Source organism: Gigantopelta aegis, chromosome 10 (assembly GCF_016097555.1).
Source record: "Gigantopelta aegis isolate Gae_Host chromosome 10, Gae_host_genome, whole genome shotgun sequence".
NCBI lineage: Eukaryota > Metazoa > Mollusca > Gastropoda > Neomphalida > Peltospiridae > Gigantopelta > Gigantopelta aegis.
Window position 1 is genome coordinate 49,720,637 of NC_054708.1, and position 20,450 is coordinate 49,741,086.

The 20,450-nt window shown below is 40.5% G+C and overlaps 1 protein-coding gene across 1 annotated transcript; it reads right to left on the reverse strand.

The window, feature by feature from the left end:
• Positions 1–12,962: 12,962 nt before the first annotated feature.
• Positions 12,963–20,329, reverse strand: LOC121384067 (palmitoyltransferase ZDHHC12-A-like). The gene is made up of 5 exons (XM_041514289.1): positions 19,819–20,329; positions 17,872–18,026; positions 16,341–16,472; positions 15,333–15,499; positions 12,963–14,183 (listed from the first exon to the last, which is right to left on the reverse strand). Exons 1-5 carry the CDS (start codon positions 19,913–19,915, stop codon positions 13,850–13,852), a joined length of 885 nt encoding a protein of 294 aa, XP_041370223.1. The 5' UTR covers positions 19,916–20,329; the 3' UTR covers positions 12,963–13,849.
• Between the last annotated feature and the right edge of the window lie 121 nt (positions 20,330–20,450).

Sequence of the window (20,450 nt, forward strand, 5' to 3'; positions counted from 1 at the left end):
TGATGTGTCCTTTTTTTCTGTCTTTGCCTGTTAAAATGTTTCTTGCGAGTATAGTTTTCTCGCAGTGACCACTGTGCATACCGTTTTAAAGACGATTAACACTAATAATAGTGAACTCTAATCAACATATAGACATAAACTGTTATAATGAATTATAATTTCCCTGTAATGAAACTGAAATCGTGAAATGCTAATAAGCAATATATCTTTATATCTGTCCTTGTATCTTATCTCGTTAGTTTTCTGTTACTGGTAATTTAATGTGATCAGTTCTATAAAACCGTAGATGTAAAGAACATATAGAAAAAAGAAAACATACACAAGCTTTTAGTTTGACATTTTATTAATTTGTAATATATAAGTGTACTATGAAATGGAACACACAACTTTTTGAGAAACCAATATCAAACCCAAAACATGCACTGAATAATAATAATAAGCTTAAAGTACTGTCAGTCGAGCCAACTTTGTTGTAAACAGTATGGAAGACAGAAAACAGACAGATGGAGTTTCAGTTTGAATTTTATTAATTTGTTACATTAATATGTTCTCAAACAATAAGTAAGTGTACAATGAAATGGTACACAAAACGTCGGCGATCTCGCCTAACCTTGCTGATATGGAGTAAACTGAACAAAAGCAATGACAGAAAAAACAAAAGCTTGGGAATAAAGAACAGTATCAAACCCAAAACATTAATTAAATATTATTATAATAACCAATTTATTGTAATAAACAGTGACATTCCCGTCTGCTTATATGTATATAGAGTACGACGATTTCGCCCAGCAGTATATGGAATTTACGGCTTTCTCGCCCATGGCGAGATCACCCGGGCGAGATCGACCGGTGGCGAAATCGCCGGACTCCATTTTCCCCCCATCACATTATTAGCTAGCTTATGATAGGTGTTCACTCGGTGAGATATTAATCCATATCTGTCCAAAAACATAAATGTAAAAATGTCATATTTTAACTGGTCTACATATTGAGATTAACTAAAACTATGTTATGAATTTGAAATAATATGTGATGACAAACCTTTTCTTTAAAGTATGTTATTTAACAAAATTATGAAACCTTTCATAAAAATTCTAGCATTGAAAGCTAGCACAATAATTATTTTATAATCCAGGGTCCCATTCCATGAAAGATCACACGAGGTTTTTAGTAATGGAGAATGTACAAGTGGGTGTAGATTCGTGAAAAATAATTCACAAGCCCCGTAGGGAAGAGTTAACCATTAGTCTTATTCAACTTACCGTACTAGCACAACAACAATGCTATACGACCCTGAGTTATAACCTCCACTGCAGAATTATCTCCCCTTGCCGGATGTATAACCTACACCCGCGCATGGGTAGACCGTATATCCTCGTTTTTTGACCCTCCATTGCAGTCGTGTTCGAGTTCTGTAGTAAAATTTTTGTCAAATTGTTTATTAATTTGTAATTTTGTTTTACTCTGTCATGCGAGGTCTTTTGGGTAATTTACACAGGGGGTTAATGTCTGACACGGCTTCCTCGGGCTCCAACCTGTTGGTTGTGTGTGCCGAGGGGGGGGGGGGGGGGGGGGGGGTGTCTTAAACGACTGCCCCAGTTTGATCAGCATTTGTTATGTCGGGCATGTCGTTCTTGTTGTTTTGAACGCCAGTGTCATATCTGTGTAAATTGGTCCCCCTCCACGTGGGGGAAGGCTAAGAAGCTGTCAAAAAACGCCGAGCGAAAGAGGATGATTAGACGTGAACGGGACGGGCGGAGCACAGTGGCAACCTCCGGGGTCGTGCTCCATACCGATTTGCCGGCGGTCGGCAAGTCGGTGTCCAGTTCAAAGAGCTCGCGGACAAGTGGTAGGCGCAAGGGCGCCTCCTCGTCTGTTCGCCATCCTCATGGTGATACCAGTAAACCCGAAGCGCCGCTTGGCGCGGAGGGGGCGCTGTTGCTCCCTGTTTGGGCTGAAGCAGGGAAGGTTTCTTCCAGGTCGGGCTCCGTTCGACCTGGGGATTTGCTTTTGCCTCCGTCGGTGGAGGCGGCGCCGGTTACGGTTGTAACGGGGGCGTCAGTCGGAGGGAGTGCAGTCGGGGCAGGAACGACTGTGTCTCTCAGTTCCGACTCCCATCTTGCTAATGGGGGCAGGGTTATCGGTCCTTCTGTGGAGGGGTCGATTAGCTCTAGGATGAAGTCCGCTTCGCGGCGCCGTTTGGCTCACCAGATTTCTGGTGCAGGGTTGGTCGTGGCGTCCGAGGGAGCCGTTTCGGCCAACGCGTCTTTCGGCGCTACTTCGGTGATCGAGCCACTTGGCGAAATCGCGAAGTCTTACAACGTTGTCTCGGTCACGGAGCCGGGTGGCGTTGTTTCGGGTGCGACGCCAGTGGGCGTCCCTTCTGTTGGGGCGCCTGTACAGCGTCATCAACTTTTAGATCGTTCGCGTGTGGCTACGTCAACTGGGTTGGGTTCAGAATTCGGCGCAGGATTCGTACGTGTACGAATTTCTTGACGGTCCGGTTCAACCGACACCACCAGTCCCGTTGTCTGTTTCGGCAGGGATCAGGGAAACTGCAGCTTTCTTGGGTGCGCCTGTGTCTACACCGATGGTCAACCCGGACCTGTCAGATCGGGGTAAAGGTTCCAGGCGTTATCCCTCGACTGCGTGGGCGGAACCTTTCGTTCAGGGTCCGATGGTTTCGGGTCGCCCTCAGGGGCGGACTCGGGGGGACTATGTTTCTCTTTTTGAGAATTTCATGGCCTGGCTAGGGGAATCGCCTCCACCGGTCCCTCCACCGCCGGGGTTTCCAGCGAGACCGGGTTTGGACCAGTTTGCAGATTCGGCCGGTCCGCATCGTCCTGCCCATGCAGTTTCGTTTCCGTCACGGTCAGCGCATGGCGCGTCGTTTGAAAAAATGTCTTCTTCGAAAGACGATTTTCCCTCCGAATCAGTGTGTGGTTCGGGGGAAGGGTCGGCACCAGGTTCGGTGCTTGACGAGATTCCCAATTTGGCCGATGGTACGCCAGACGGCGATTATGATTACCAGGCGGTTCTTGGTTTTGTACGGGAACAGGTCCGACTGGTGTGCGCGGATGCAATTCCGTCGGAGGAGGCTGTTCAGTCTTACAAGGGTGTTTCGTTTGGAAACTGGCCTTTAGCGACGGACGCTCCGCGGCAGGATTTCGGCTTGCCGTTAGCGCACAAGGCGCATGAATCTCTTGCGGAGATTGATGCTTTGATTGCAAGTAGCGATCGTATTTTGGGGGCGGTGGTGGAAGAGTTTCCGGCAACGTTAGTTACCGGGAAACTCTTGTCTGCGGCGAAGGTTTTGTCCACGTCTTCGTATAAGACAATATTGGGAGCTTCCTTCCTTTCACATCCAGCGGTCGTTTCCGCTAGGGTGAAGGCAGACTGCCACCCATATTCTAATGTCAGTGTGCCACTCACGGATTTAGAGACTTTGGAGAGGTTATCTAAATTTCTTTTTCAAGTCAATAACCATTTAGGTACGTTCCTATTTTGGTTAGATAAAGCAGTCACGGGTCTTCCGCCGATGGCTAAGGGTTGTTTGTTGGCGGCTTCTAAAGCCTCTCATCACGTCGCTCAGCTTGCTGGGCGTGTTTTTGCCAACAGTCTACTTCTGCGTCGGGATCACTACCTGGCGGGACTGAGAGCGACGGGTGTGGTTAAAACCTACTTTCGTAGTCGCTCAGTATGGGAAACCTTACTTTTTGGGACCAATTTTAACTTGGTCATGGACCAAGAAGCGGCGAAATTCGTCCCTGCTGCTCCGTCCCGAACTGCTCGTAAGCGCCAGGCGCAATCTAATTAAAATTAGCTCCACTATTACATGTGGATCTAAAGACAGCCAGTTGGAGCTCATGTCCACCAATCAAAACCTTACTTGCAGAATCCTGCCAGTGACTTAAAACTAACAACACTGCGTAGTCCCCAATGTCCAGGTAACATTTCGTCTGTAAATAATAATTTAAATACTGACCAATCACACTTCGCCTTTTATAACGTTATTTGGGAGCATACAAATTCTAAAAATATCGGGCGAGTCTATTTTAGTGGCCGCAGTACAGCGAACCATACCAATACGTACGGGGTGGGTTATCAGTCTTCAATTTTACATTAAAAATTATTTATTTATTTATAACATTTAAAAAAACTAAATCAGTCTTCAGTTTTACATTACAAATTATTTATTTTATAAAATAAAACATGTTTTAATGCATTCGTAATTCACACGAAACATGTCGTATACCCTCAGGATAATTCGGAATGTTTTCAAATTATTTTTAAATCGCTGGCAGGATTCTGCAAGTAAGGTTTTGATTGGTGGACATGAGCTCCAACTGGCTGCCTTTAGATCCACATGTAATAGTGGAGCTAATTTTAATTAGATTGCGCCAGGCGGCGTCTACTTTTAAGCCTCCACCTGTTAAGAAATCGACTTTTCTTGACAGTTATCAGATCCCTGTGGTGTCTGATTCGGGCATGCAGTCTGGTAATGCCCGTGGTTCATCGAAACAGGGACGTTTTCGGGGGAAGCCGGCACGTTTTCGGGGGAAGCCGGCACGTTTTCGTGGTTCCGCTCGGGGCAAGGCGCCCAGGGGTGGGAAGCGGCCGGGATGAGGGTGCGTGGACAATCGACATCTGCTTACGGCAGTGGTGGGGCGTGTACATCTGTTGGGTATACGGATGCACAATTACCTGGACCATTGGTTAATTCCGGCGGCGTCACAGACAGCATGTCTCGTGGGCGTGGAGTTCGTGATCGACATGATTCTCCGACTGGGGTTTATTCCCAATTGGGTCAAGTCGGAATTAGTGCCAACGCAGGTTTTCACTTATCTCGGGGTGGTTTTCAACCTTGTGGAGGCGTCCGTTCTTCCGACGGATTTGCAACTTCACAATTTCAGGACGTTGGCGCAACGTCTTCTGGTGGAGCAAAGTGCGTCGGTGCGCACGCTCCATGTGTTGATAGGCCATCTCGAATCGCTGGCGGCGCTGAATGCCGGTTCAAGAGACCGCTTCAATGGCATTTGTCCCGAGTGTGGGATGGTCTCAGCTGGGATTTGGTGATACCATTGGGGCCTTGGTTCATTCTTCCGATCCAAGAGTGTCTAGTGGACAAGTGTATGTCCCAGGCCGTTCCTTTACACCCACTTTCTCCAGAGTTGGTCCTGTTTACCGATGCTTCCCTCGAGGGGTTCGGTGCACACCTTTTGGATCAACATCTGTCAGGGGTGTGGACTCCTTCAGAGAGGAGTCGTCACATCAACCTGTTGGAGATGGAAGCAGTGCGTCGCGCTTGTCTCCATTTCAGGACTGTTATTCGACATCGTCGAATTTTGTTGAGGCCGGACAACACGTCGGTTGTTGCGTACCTCAATTGGTGGGGAGGCACCAAATCCCTGTCATTGAGTCTTGCGGCTTTGGAGATTCTGGAATGGTGCGACGATTGGAGAGTGGTGTTATCGGCCAAACACATTCCTTCGTCCGTGAACGTCTTGGTGGACGCTTTGAGTCGTCGTTCCTCGGTTCAGACGGAATGGATGTTGCACCGGACGGTGGCTTATCGAGTTCTTCAGTTGTGGGGGAGTCCTCAACTCGATATGTTTGCCACTCGCCTGAACAGTCAGTTGCCAGTGTTTGTATCGCCGGTACCAGACCCACTGGCACTGGAGTACGATGCGTTGAGCATGGACTGGACGGGACTGGATTTTTACGCCTTTCCCCCTCCGGTTCTGCTTGGCAAGGTTCTGGCAAAGATCAGACAGCAACCTTGTCGTGTCACGCTCGTAGCTCCGAGTTGGGCAGCTCAAGCCTGGTTTCCTCCGCTCCTGTCACTTTTAGTGCAGGAACCGGTGCGGTTGCCGTTGATACCCGATCTGCTCAGTCAGAGACTGCGTCGGACAGAGTGGCATCCGAAACCGGAGGTTTTCCGACTTCACGCATGGCGGTTGTCGGGGTTTCCCTCCGAAACCGAGGCTTTTCTAAACGGGTTGCTGAGCTCGTCTCCTCGTCGAAGCGCCAGTCTACGAAGAGGGTCTACCAGTGTCACTGGCGCGCTTGGGTTCGTTGGGCGACTGAGAGGGACGTGGATCCCTTGTCGCCTACTGTTAATGATTTAGCTGAGTACTTTCTGGCTCTTGTCCAAGAAAGACAGCTGAAGGTTCAAACAGTGAGAAGTCATCGGTCGTCCATTTTCACTACTCTGAGGCAGTGTGGACGTCAAGACTTCTCAACGAATCTCGTGTTGCATGACTTGCTTAAGTCGTTGCAAAACACGGTTGAGAAGCCTTCCATTTTGCCTAAATGGAATGTTTTGCTGGTTCTGCATGCACTCAAAGGCAAGCCCTACGAGCCTTTGAAATTCGCCAGTTCTCGTCATTTGACGTGGAAAACTTTGTTTCTGGTCTCACTAGCGGCTTGCCGTCGTATTAGTAAGATTCATGCTTTTTTGCATGATTTGGTGGATTACAATACGGACGGGTCAGTTACATTACGTACTGATCCTGTTTTCGTGGCTAAGAACCAGGTGCCAGGGGAAGTTTCCTCCGGCCATCATTCAGTGTTTATCTCGTACGCTTTCTGCGGATAATTCTGATAGACTTCTTTGTCCGGTGCGGGCTTTGAAATTCTATTTGGAGCGTACTAGAAATCTCCGGCAAAACACTAGAAGACTGTTTATCTCTTTCACACGCCAACCAGGAGACATTACGAAGAATGCTTTGTCGAGATGGATTGCTGCAACCATCAAACTGGCATATGAGAAGGCGGGTGATCATGTTCTGCGGAATTTCTCCGTTCGACCTCATGAGATTCGGGCGAATTCTGCTTCCCTTAATTTCCATGATTCTTTAGACATTTTCAAGGCCACGAGTGCGGGATTTTGGAAAGGTCGACACACGTTTGACCGGTTTTATCTCCGTGATATGGCTGTTGGTCCGGACGGAACTCGGCGGATTCAGTCAGTCATTGCAGGGCAGCAACTCATTTCGGTGCGCAGGGCCACGAGTAGGGGGCGACCCTTATTTCGGCCGGTCGCTAGCGGCAGTCTTTCTGGGAGATAGTTCTCCACCTCCTGTTTGGAGAGTGGGGGGTGGGGGGGGGGGGGGTGGATGGTTGACTATCTGGGGCAGTCGAGTGTCTTTTACCATTACTTGGTGTGCGGGTTTCCTCACCTTGTTAACTTGGTTTATTTTTAATTGGGGTGGTAGTTCTTCAATTTAAAAGTCACTTTGACATTTTATACCTGGTATGATGTGGGTTGCTTTTTCACTGTATCATTACTTGAGACGAACACTACTGCTTGAATGGGTAAGACCTCCTTGTTTTCTTACCTCCTCCCTTTAATGTTAAATTCTCGTGCTTTAACGGTGTTATATCACGTCTGTTATAGCATTGTTGTTGTGCTAGTACGGTAAGTTGAATAAGACTATTAGAAAATTTGTTTCTAATTTTCATTATTATTCATACTTACCTAGTACTAGCACAACAACAACCGTTACCTCCCACCCGCCCCGAGGGAGGTCTTTTTTTATTCAGTCATTCCGGACTTTGAATCGATAACGAGGATATACGGTCTACCCATGCGCGGGTCTAGGTTATACATCCGGCAAGGGGAGATAATTCTGCAGTGGAGGTTATAACTCAGGGTCGTATAGCATTGTTGTTGTGCTAGTACTAGGTAAGTATGAATAATACTGAAAATTAGAAACAAATTTTCTAAAGTTTCATGAATCTACACTTCCGAGTGCATTCTCCAACGTAGTCCATTATTTATTAAAACAAATTACGTGATTGCTAAATTAACTTCTATTTTATCTTTTTAAATCAAAATGACAAAGAATATTTAAAAAACTAATAACCCAAAACGATACGATGCTTTCAGACCTAACCCGAATGATTCAGTCAGGAAATCCTCAGCAGTGGCTGGCTTGCATTGAGCGTGATGCACATGCTAAATGTGTAATTTCTGATTTTCAATTTAGTTTCCGATGACCATTGCTGTATTCTGCCAGAATATATTACTGTAACTAGTATCAGGTTTGTAAGGCTTAAATTCGGTGTCTATTTGATGATGCAGATGTTTGGCCTCATGGGCTAAAGCACTGTACTCGTTTACAATGAATAAGTTCTGTCAGTAGTGGGTTCGAATCCCTTACCTACATGCATAAAAAGTTCAAAAGGCATTGTTTCACAGGTGTTGATTCTTGAAAAATAATCTACACCTAGAACAATAGTGTGATGTCAGAGGTATGGATTAAATGTATTTAATAGGTGGCAAGGGTAAAACAATATTGACATATAAAAGCCTCAACTTGGTTGACTTCACATGTCTGGATATTTAGAATATAGCACCAGCCTCGGTGGTGTCACGATTAAGCCATCGGACATAAGGTACAGGATTCGCAGCTCCTGGTACCGGCTCCCACCCAGAGCAAGTTTTAACAACTCCATGTAAGACCACTACACCCTCTTTTCTCTCACTAACAACTAACCCACTGTTCTAGACAGATAGACCAGATAGCTGAGGTGTGTGCCCAGGACAATGTGCTTGAACCTTAATTGGATATAATCACAAAAATAAGTTGAAATATAATATAGCAAAGAACAAATGAACCACCAACAAACTCTTTAAAACCATGTATTGTCATTTCACAATGATGAGCATTTAGGTTTGACATTTTAAGTCACAGAAACATAATATTATTATAATCAACAACACAGGCACTAAGCTGTGAATTACAGACGAATAAATAAGTTTACAGCCAGCCTTTACAGTGAATTCTAGTTAAATAAATATATTTACAAAACTCAGTACAACAAAAACTTGAGGGAAATCTCCATTACTCTCTACTTGTGCCATCACATCAAAAGCATTTTAAATAAAGTGACTTGTCATATATTAATAAGTTACAATATCGAAACTGTAGACACATGTATAAACCAGTTACTGTGCTTATAAAATGTTTAAATGACCAAATGTTTGACATCCAATAGCCGATCATTAACAAATCAATGTGCTCTAGTGGTGTTGTTAAACAAAACAAACACTATAATTGGGGGAGGGGAGGGGAGGATGGGGGTGGGGTTGGGGCTTGCACCGGAACAAAATGTGCAAACTGAACATGAGACCATTATCAAATGAGAGACCAATATATTTTCTAAATGTTAAATAAAAAAGTGCATACAAAAAATATGTTTTATATATGTACATTTAAAATATAAGCAAAAAAGTGAAAATGAGATCACATTTATATAGTGGAATCTTATGAAGTACTGAACTGAAGCTCAGTCAAAAACATCCAAAGCTTACATCACGGGCAATAGTAGCATGTCAGTGTCAGGTAGTACATGCATCCTGATTTAACAAACTCGCATCATAATGCATGTGTTGTCCCATCCTAAAATATAGCCTCATTATACTGTAGTGTTAAGCCAATAACATCTATCGTGGTAATAAGGAATGTGTATGGCTGGGCTATAATTATGCTGTCACTAGGATGAGATTCATAGTGTAGCATACATACAGACTCTTGCCTGGCAGGAGAATTTAGTTTTTAATGTTACTAAAATAAGACTAATTATGTAATAATACATGTATACAGTACACAGAATTTCAAGAAGTGTCTGTACTAAATATTTACTGTATTTGTGTTATACATTTACATATATGCACTAACATTAACCACAGATTTACATAATGCTTTAAATTAACATCCACAGTAAAATTATGTACTAAATATGCAACATTTTAGGGTTTTAATTGGACCCTGAAGTACCAGCACTTTGACACTATAAAGTTTCATTTAGCCAAAGAAGCAAATAAACAAATCTCACCAACTTCAACTTCAATTCGTATATGGCAAAAAAAAACAAGCTTAAAACTTAGTACCTTATTCCACTTCTCTAACATTCTGGGGGAGTTAGGTCTGTCCGAGGGCCTGCCCCTCTCCCCCTCGGGCCCCCCCCCCCCATGCTTCGGTCACACTGAAGTTCCCAATATGACGGATACCCCTTATATATCCCTTCCCCACCTACTAAATAAACTTCCTGTGGCGGGTGCCCCAGTATCCTAGTGAAGAACCTTCTTACCAACTCCTAGGGCTAAATACTAGAGAGCTCTGTTTAACTTTTTTATTTTTAGAACCGCCCGACTTAAAATGCGTCCAAAAATTACATAAAATAAATTACAAATAAACTTATTTAGTTTGGCAAAGACGCAAATAAATTCTAAAGCCCCCTCCCTTATTTTGGATAAAGTCAAAGTTGTCCCAAATATTTCTACCCCGGGTTGGGACCCTGGCCCTGGGTGGACATGCTCGAAACCTTCGTGGTACATGAGCATGTAAAAGTTTTTCGGATCAGATCTAACATTCTATTGCATGAAGCATGCCTTGGGAATGAAGTGGTGATCTAGCTCGGTCATAGGAATGAATCACCTCAGTGGACCCATTCTTGTGAGGTTCTATCTGTGGGCAAGTGCATATAAAAGATTACCTTGCTGTTAATGGAAAAATGTATCGGGTTTCCTCCAAGACTACAGGTGAAAAAAAAAAATCTAATGTCTGACATCCAATAGTCGATGATTAATAAATAAATGTGCTCTAGTAGTGTCGTTAAAAAATAAAACCTTTTTAAAACTTTGTCATGGAAATTAAGGTGTACTGAAAACATAAATAAAAACACTACGTCTTGTCAATGATAACTCTAAATATTGTCAATGTTATCACAAGTACAAATAGTGAAATAAAGATATTATTTAAAGGGGAGGACCAGTCAAATATGAGCCGTATGTGTTGCAAAGATGCATACTCGACCACCAACACATACTGAAGCGTAATTTCAGAATTAAAAAAAAACAAAAAACGTGATTATTCCTGCTAACTGGAGGCAGCCATTTTGTTCTTTTTCATCGTGTCCGGTACTCTAGCTTGGGGCGAAGTGACGTCAGCTCCTACCAACTCCTGTATGCACAGTGTAAACAAACGCAGTAATTTACGACAAGGCGCATCGCTTTGATTAACTTGACTTGTAAAACAACATAAATGACTTGATAATATAATAAACTATTTAACTAAATAGTGGCGTAGCATGGGTGGGGCCACCAGGGCGGTTGTCCTGGGCGCAAAATTCTGGACTGGTGGGACTCGGGGAGTGCTAACGGTCCACTGGTTAGAGAGCGCAATACTTGCCTTGCCCCGGGCGCTGCCAACCCACACTACGCCACTGAATACACATATTTCAATTTGCATTAACAGAACAAAATGGGGTTATAGTATTTTTCTTTCTTAAAAAATCCAAAGAAAAAATGCATACTTTTGGGCCTATTGGTAGGCTACATAGGAGCAAAAACAACTACCCACGATATACGAAAGTGAATTTTTTTTTGGGGGGGGGGGGGGGGGGAGGGAGGGGGAGAGACACTATGTAATTGATCAGAACTGTGATTGCAGATTGGAAAGTCTACTTAATCAAGAGTTAACACCGGTATGTATTTTTGTGTCTAGACAGTGGTAATTAATTGCCATGTCTGGTTACCTACCAAATAAACACCTGCCAATCAGGAATCACAGGTGGAAACAATTAAAAAGAACAGATTAATTAACTAAGAAAACACTCTTGTTTATCATTTCAGTATGTAGGTTACTGCATGGACAAAACATGATACAGTTATTTCGACTTTGACAATGGTGGTTTATTTTGTATTGAAAAATAATATATACTTATTGCTGGCTTACTGGGATGCATATTATTACAGAACATTGCGATGCATGCCCGTTTCATTATCCCGCAAAAATCAGGTACGTTTGTTTCTTCAGTTCAAAGATTAATTCCTGTATTACCACCTGCTCGCCAGAGGGCATATTCACTGGGATCTAACAAAATGGCTGCGCCCGTTGTATATAATAGGCATCACATTTAACCATGTTATTAATTAAATATACCAATATATTTGATATTAAGCAATAATGTGCATTACATATCGTTCAATATGCCTACCAGTCCAAAAGCCTTGCTTAAGCATTCCTTTATGACAAAATGTATAATGGGAATGAACCATCTAAAGTATTGAATAAAATATCTTATCATCTTCTACTAACATAAACAAATACAAAAGCTGACTTTACAAGATATAACTTACACATGTGCTATTCAGATTCAATGATTGTCTGTTAACTGACCAGTAAACACAGAGAAATGCAACAAAATATCATCTCTATTCTGCAAATCAAAAAATATTTATCACAAGATTGTCTGTTGACTGACCAGTAAACACAGAAAAATGCAACAAAATATCATCTCTATTCCAAAAAAGAAAGCAAAATCATTTAATATTTATCACAAGATGTTCTATCCTTCATTTCCTTCTGAAATATAAAATATAACAATTTTCAGTTCACACATGGTGTTAAACAACAGAAATATTGGTTATTCGTCTGCTTTTTGAAACATTATATTGGTTCTTTCACAAACAATACTTTTCTGAAAACACCTACACACTAATGTTACTTCAGTTACTGATAAGAGTTCATATTTTAAAAAAATCCCCACCCCACAATTTGGAAGACAAATCAGGGCCATACATACATGTAGCTAGAGACAAAACTAAATAAAGAGGAAATGTTCCCATTTCATGTAGCTGGTGAAGACCATATTGGTGTATTTGAAACGGTCCTTTTGCCGTGACTGTACTTCGAACAGAATGAGTATGTGTGTGTGTGTGAACCTGTTCCTGCTTTCAAATCCCACACTACCTCACAGGTCCCTGTTATACAATGTAAACAAAGAAAGAAAGAAATGTTTGATTTAACGACGCACTCAACACATTGAATTTACGGTTATATGGAGTCAGACATATGGTTAAGAACCACACAGATATTGAGACAGGGTACCCGCTGTCACCACTTCATGGGCTACTCTTTTCGATTAGCAGCAAGGGATGTTTTATATGCACCATCCCACAGACAGGGTAGTACATACCACAGCCTTTGATATACCAGTCGTGGTGCACTGGCTGGAATGAGAAATAGCCCAATGGACCCTGTGACGAGGATCGATCCCACACCGACTGTGCATCAAACGAGCACTGTACTACTGGGTTATGTCTTGCCCCTCATTATACAATGGGATCTTGGCGCTGAAGTCACCTTAAGTGCCTAGCTACTGTACGCACTTAAGGTGAGTTTGTAGCTAGTTAAAATAGGGAGGTTGTCGCTATTGAGAGCGTCTAACACCTCCCATTGGGTATTTGCACCTATACAGTTTGATGTTATGGTTAGATCGATGGTAGAGGAGCCCACTAAGTTATCATGAATGAACATAGTGCTACCTTCATTGAGACATACTAGGTTATGTACGTTAATAAATTCTTCTAGTATTTCTCCCTGTGCGTCGGAGTTCTGACCTCCTCACAGCTAATCGTCAAGATCGCATTGTAAAACAGGGCCTGGGTGGTGTGACGAGAACAGGTTCTCACAGCCATTTGCAAACACAGTTTCAAATACACACTAAATTATTGAGCCCTGATTCTTTTTCACTGCTTATTTTATGCAACCCTGTAAAATTAAATGAAAGAAATTGATATAAGAGATAAAAAGTCATAATATAATCAAAAACATAGGCTTGAAAATTGTTTATAGGTAGCTTTTGGCGGGGAAAAGGGATTTTATTTAATTATGTTATTTTAAAAATATACCAATATTCTATATTTTTTCTACAAAATTAGTCTTTTTATAAAAGTAAATGTCTTAATGCTGCTATGGTGCTCTCGTCCATTTTCTATAATTTTGAGCAAATTCACACTTCCATCGTCGGTCTCAACCCGTTACGGTCTCTTCAACAGTCACACAACGCCAGCCGCATTTTGATTCACATTGGCGTTCCTTGAGTATATCATCTCCCAGTTTCTCACACCGCAGACACACAAGAAGTAGAACATATTTCTACAGCAGCCCTCGTCAAATGGGTTGTACTCCTCATCGAGGTATCGGAGGTGACTGATGCGATCGCGCGACACGGCTTCCCAGGTGGTCATGCCCTTCACCATCAGGTAGGAGTGGAAGCAAAAGAGACCGAACACTATGATCCCACCCATTATCAGAATGACCAGGTCAATGAAGATCACGACGTTCACCTTTATCCATTCCTCCCATCCAACCTTGTTAACGATTGCATTCCTGTAAAGAGAAAATTTCCTCAAAATTAGCAAACAGAACTGTTTTAATGACACCTTGGCACAATGATTAATCACCAACTATGGTAAGAGATAAAATTCACTGTTGGTAGGAATATTTTATTTAACAAGACACTCGGTACATTTTAATTAAGGTTATATGGATTTGGACATATGGTTAAGGACCACACTGATAGTGAGAGAAAAACCCCACTGTCGCCACACAACGGGCTACTCTTTTCAATTAGCAGAAAGGGATATTTTATACGCAGCATCCCACAGACAGTATAGTACATGTGATGGCCTTTGTTACACCAGCTGTGGAGCACCGACTACATACAGATCGGTACATTCTATGATTAGCAGTAAGGAATTGTTTACATTCACTTCTCAGTTAATACTGGGGCGGGACATAGCCCATTGGTAAAGTGCCTGCCTGATGCACGGCCAGTTTGCGATCGATCTCCGTTGGTGGGCCCATAGGGCTATTTCTTGTTCTAACCAGTGCACCACGACTGGTATATCAAAGGCTGTGGTATTTGCTATCCTGTCTATGAGATGGTGCATATAAAAGATCACTTGCTACTAATGGAAAAATGTAGCAGGTTGTATGTCAAAATTACCAAATGTTTTACATCCAATAGCCAATGATTAATAAATCAATGTGCTCTAGTGGTGTCATTAAACAAAACAAACCTTTTTTCTTTGCCTTGTTTTGATTCTTGTGTTAACTGATATGGTTAGATTGGACTATTTTTGACATAGGGAATGACCCTGATTGTACATTTTGTTTTGTAGACACGTAAAGTAAACTTTTTACATTTTAATGCAACCATCAGTAATAGTATGTAACTGACCCACTTTCACGAACACCTTGATGATATTTTTGGCATGGCATTCAAATGTCATATTCTATTATCTCACTTACGTTAAAACTGTTGCACATTATTATTCCTACCTACCCTCCAATTTACAAACAGATTTTAAAACCTATATTAATTCAATGTTAGTTTATTTTGATATTATTTGGAAATGTTGATATCTGTTGTTTTACTTCCATCTTCTAGGAATTATCGGATTTTGTTAATACTCTGACAGTAAGACTGATATTTAAATTACACAGCTAAAGTGATTTTTACAATACGAATCTCACCATGCAATGAGAGTAGTCCACACAACGAGTGCTGTTGTTGAGAGAAGGAAGAGCCAGAAGAACCTGTGATTGCGTTCGCCCACGCACGTCTCCAGCCAGGGACAGTGGTGGTCATACTTCCGAACACACCGCCCACAGTCTTCACAGTGCTTTGACCTCATTGGTTGCTGCAATCAGTGTTTTATCTTAAGTCAAAACATGATGATAATGCATGAAGATAGAATTTGCTTTGTTAATATAACTTAGATGGGAAAATGGATAATATTGACATCCTCGTACATCATATTAGCAACAAACTATCTTAACAAAAGGAATGACTGACAGTGACCCATCGCACCTAAGGCAACTGCTCTACCACTAAGTTATATCCCAGGTGTGTGTGCAAAGGAAGACGGTTAGGGGGTTGAATACCCCAACCCCCACTCCAAGCAAAATTTCTTTCAGTGTATTTTCCGGGGAAGCATGACTGACCCTCCCCCCAAAACACCTTTTTGCCAGAATCTAGAATGCCCCTGTACAATTTCCTGCACATGTGCCAATATATCCTGTTATTCTATATCAAACTATATGCCCAGGACAGCATGCTTGAACCTGAGTAGTATATTAACACACTGTTATCCAACCTGTCTGTCTTAGACTACATGAAGGTTCAAGAATGTGGTGAGGAAAACTAGTTTGTTTTATCTAACAGCTGCTGGATGTCAAACATCTGGTAATTTTGACACATATTCTTAGAGAAGAAACCTGCTACATTTTTTCATTAGTAGCAAGGGATCTTTTATATGCACCATCCCACAGACAGGACAGCACATACCACAGCCTATGATATACCAGTCATGGTTCAATGGCTAGAGTGAGAAATAACCTAATGGGCCCACCGATGGGGATCGATCCTATAGTCCAACTGTGCATCAGGCAAGTGCTTTACCATTAGCATATGTCCCGCCCTTGTTGCAAGGAAATGCATTTCCCCAGCCTGATAACTCAGAAAACTAAAACCATACTCACCTCTGTTTCACAGATGTCACATGTGTGGTATCTTGTTGCCTTCTTCATTGATTTTATCATGTTGCTGTTTTCACCATCATCACTGTCTTCCATTTCATCACTCGAGTCACTACTGTTCATGCCAGCTTTACGCTAAATAAAAATGAAACATTCATGCAAACTTTATTACAAGATTTTTAAAATCTGCATTTATACACAAATAAATACTGGTATATGTTTGTAATTAAAATGTATTGAAGTTAAAAATATGTATCTTGCAAACTAATAACGGGTAAAAAACAAGATAAAATCCCAAAGTTCTGAATAAAACACTTAGTGATGTTAAAAAGTTAAAGTTTGTTTTGTTTACAGACACCACAAGAGTACTAATCATCAGCTATTGGATGTAAAACATTTGGTAATTCTGACAAGTAATCATCAGAGGAAACCCGCTACATTTTTTCTAATGCAGAAAGGGATCTTTTATATACACTTTCCCACAGACAGAAAAACACATACCCCGGCCTTTGACCAGTTGAGGTGCACTGGCTGGAACAAAAAAAAACCCAATCAGTTAAAAGGATCAACAAAGGTGATTTGACCCTGTGGCGCAAGCACCTCATGCAAGTACTCAACCAACTTGAGCTAAATTCCACCCCTGTGAAAAAGTGTTCAGTTTTTTCATTTACCTGTTACAAATGGGTTAGGTGTTTTTCTTGTTTCATAAATATTCATATTTAGCTTAGATAAATTTGTGATTTGTATACTATTCATCATCCTATTCACTACACCTCTGTTAATGATTGCCCAGGAATTATATCACCTGATTGCTAACTTTATATAAAAATTATGAAAAAATATAAACCAAACATCTATAGTTCTTTAATGGGTTTAGACTAAAATAATATTCCCATTTTGGTGCAATCCAAGAAAACTAGTTATCACATGAAAACAAAATAGAGGCAGCAAAACATTTCAGTTTGTTAATAAATGGAGATAATTCAACAGAACTGTCAAACACCAATGGGTCTAGGAAAAAATCATATTCAAAATATCGCATGGATATAATATGTCAGCATTCTTGGATGACGCTACATGTATTTGTTTATAAAAGAAATAGTTGGGTTTTTTAAAAAGAATACACACTATACATGTATGTAGTTAAGCACCATGTCTTCTCTAATGTGGGTAAGGTTTTAATATAATTTACTGGTAAATATTAATATCAAGAAGGAACTATATAGCGTGTCTTCAAATTTATTACATAGTAATAGTATACATGTAAAAACATTTAATAAAAATATTAATACACAAAACAGCTTTAAATATAAGTACATGTGATCCCATTTTTTAAATTATTCTAAAAGTATGACAACTGATTGAAAAAACATGATAAACTGCTACCAGCAGAGTATCACTTGACATACAACTTTTTGAACTAGGTTTTTAACTGTATATGTTTCACAATGACATTTCATTTCAATACAGAATGTGGGGGGAAAAACTTTTTGAGCCGCCATAAACATATTTTAGACTATAATTACATGTATACCTTTTTGTGTGTCTGAAGAGGTAGATAGCCTGGGTTTATACAGCAAGCTGTGAAGTAGGTGCTGAGGGAGAACAGTAGTAAACAAATGTAACAGAATCCATACACCAAGTGCTTTAGGTCGAACATTTTATCAGGCAGCAGAGACCTTCGCAGAGCTGAAAAATAACATGATTTTATGTGTAAAGTGCATAAACATTTTTTAATACAAACACCAACAATTATAAATGTTAAATTCTGCACATCATTATTATATATTAATTAGTTAAAATTAAATTACAGTAGATATACTCAAACATACACACTCACACAATTAAAACTGTCTTAGGTTGTCACTTGTCTACTTCCTAAATAAAAAAACACGACCAGTGGTCACTTAATCTGGATTCCAAATCACTAAAATACCTGTATTAACAACTAATTTGAAAGTCTAGTTTTACACATTTATTACATGCAATAATGACATGGTGTTGAAAATGAGTGGTCTTCACATATTGAACAATGACAAGGTATTGGAAATCAGTGATCTTCACACATTCAACAATGACAAGATGCTAGAAATTAGTGATCTTCACACATTCAACATTGACAAGGTACTTGAAATTAGTGACATTTAAAATAGAGTTGCATTAAATATTTTTATGCAGCAGTGTAAAAGAACCTATCACCTACAAAACCAATCCAAAGGTAAGTTCTTATGACAAAAACTTAATTCAGTATGAACAATTTTATGTGTAAAAATAGTTAAAATGTCCATCCGTTATCGCTTGATCTTGCCCACTATATATATCACAAATCAGGAATAACAAGGATGAAATGATACTGGACCAAAAATCTAAAATGGTTTGCAGTCTTGAAAAGAAAGCCATGTTATAGTGAACTTTTCATCAAAGAACAAGGACAAGATAATTATAATAAATGTCACATGATATTATTGGGGTGCGGTGAAATCGTATGGAAAACGAACTCGTATGTAAGAAATGACGGTCAACTCATATGGGGATGTATGGATATGCAGATATACTTTGAATAAATGTATAATTTGATGTAGAAAATAAAAATATAATTAGAGTTTCTTAGCCTAAAACATTGTGCGAGATTAACTACCACGTGACTTGCCCAACCAATCAAATCATGCATGTCATTAGACTTATTTCCTGCGACAGAAAAGGCCTCAGACCACAATTAATTTCGCTATATGTTTCTATATAGCCTTAGTGGCTATAACATTTTTATTAATATCAGCAGGCCCGAGAGGTTTTGTATGTACCTTTGCCTGCATAGGGGACACATACCCTGAAAAGGACAACCCCTGTTGTCCAGCTCTTTCTCCCAGCATACTGGTTTAAACAGACACACCCTCTAAACCAGGCCGGAGTACACCCATTTTATACAAAAAGCACTACTTTTGCATGGGCCGGAATTACCACAAACAAGTCTTCAATGTCAACAAGTTACACATGTTTACAAACTACATGCTATCCCCCGTCACTTCAGTCAAAACAGCAGACTACTTGCGCGGTCAAATTCCCGGATTTTCGACAACCAAATGAGAAGATAACTGTAATCTGAGGCCAAACCGTAAACAATGCATGCATGTTTTGCGTTTCTCGCTAGCCCGAACTTAAAAAACACTAGCCACATACGTCGAGCTAGAGGGTTTGTTAACCTCTGCATAAAAACTACACACAAGTTGCTATACAGTATTGGATATATCAGTTTGTAATTTCAATACGAGTTCACTTGTGGATTTCCATACGAGTTCACAACATTTCCCCCATACGAGCAAGTTTTCCATACGAGTTCACCGCAAGCCATATTACTGAACCAACAATAATAAGAACATAAATATTAATATTTTAATGTTGTATTTTTAACAAATTGGGGTTACTTAACCAACCTCTAAATCTAAATATGTCTGCAATTACCCAAATGTCTCAATCAAATTACCTGAATCCTTCACCAGTAGTGTAACTGGCACACCCAAACACAAAACTGTGTGTATAGTTCTGACAAAAAACTTTGCGTATCCACAATTTGGACACATGATGATGATTCTCACTCTGAGATTCCGGCCAAGACAAGATTAAAAGTTAGTTTAAATACTATGCTGCGATATGCATAATCAGTTAATATTACAATTTGTTGAAAAGCACCGTCGATGTCAAAATTCTGCAGCCTACTCACTGAATCATTACAAGATTTTAAAACTAAAAATATAAAAATATTTTTAATTTTGAAATGAACACTTCCGCATTTTTAACGGTAAACTATATATTTAACATTCCAAAATAAAATGACTGTGAAGCACATTATCTTAAAGAGAATTATATAATTTGCTACGATACAAAAACATAAATGTCACATGACTCCATGTTATATAACATATATTGTTAATTCATGAATTTTAATAATAATAAAAATCTTAACATGCCACCATTTTAATAGATTGGTGACTCGATTTCCATCGTAGCAAAGCAATAAATATTGGTGGACTTTTATACTGGTTGTATGTATTGCCCTCCCACATAATTAGAGACCCTTTTTCTATTACAGTAACGAGTTAACAGTAACATGTAACA

Bases quoted from the DNA above. Each gene is read 5' to 3' on its own strand.
- LOC121384067 (XM_041514289.1), bottom strand. From the start codon at position 19,915: ATGTGTCCAAATTGTGGATACGCAAAGTTTTTTGTCAGAACTATACAC. The intron at 18,027-19,818 runs GTAATTTGATTG...GTTATTTTTCAG, and splicing joins ACTACTGGTGAAGGATTCAG to CTCTGCGAAGGTCTCTGCTG. The intron at 14,184-15,332 runs GTGAGATTCGTA...TTCTCTTTACAG, and splicing joins TGGACTACTCTCATTGCATG to GAATGCAATCGTTAACAAGG.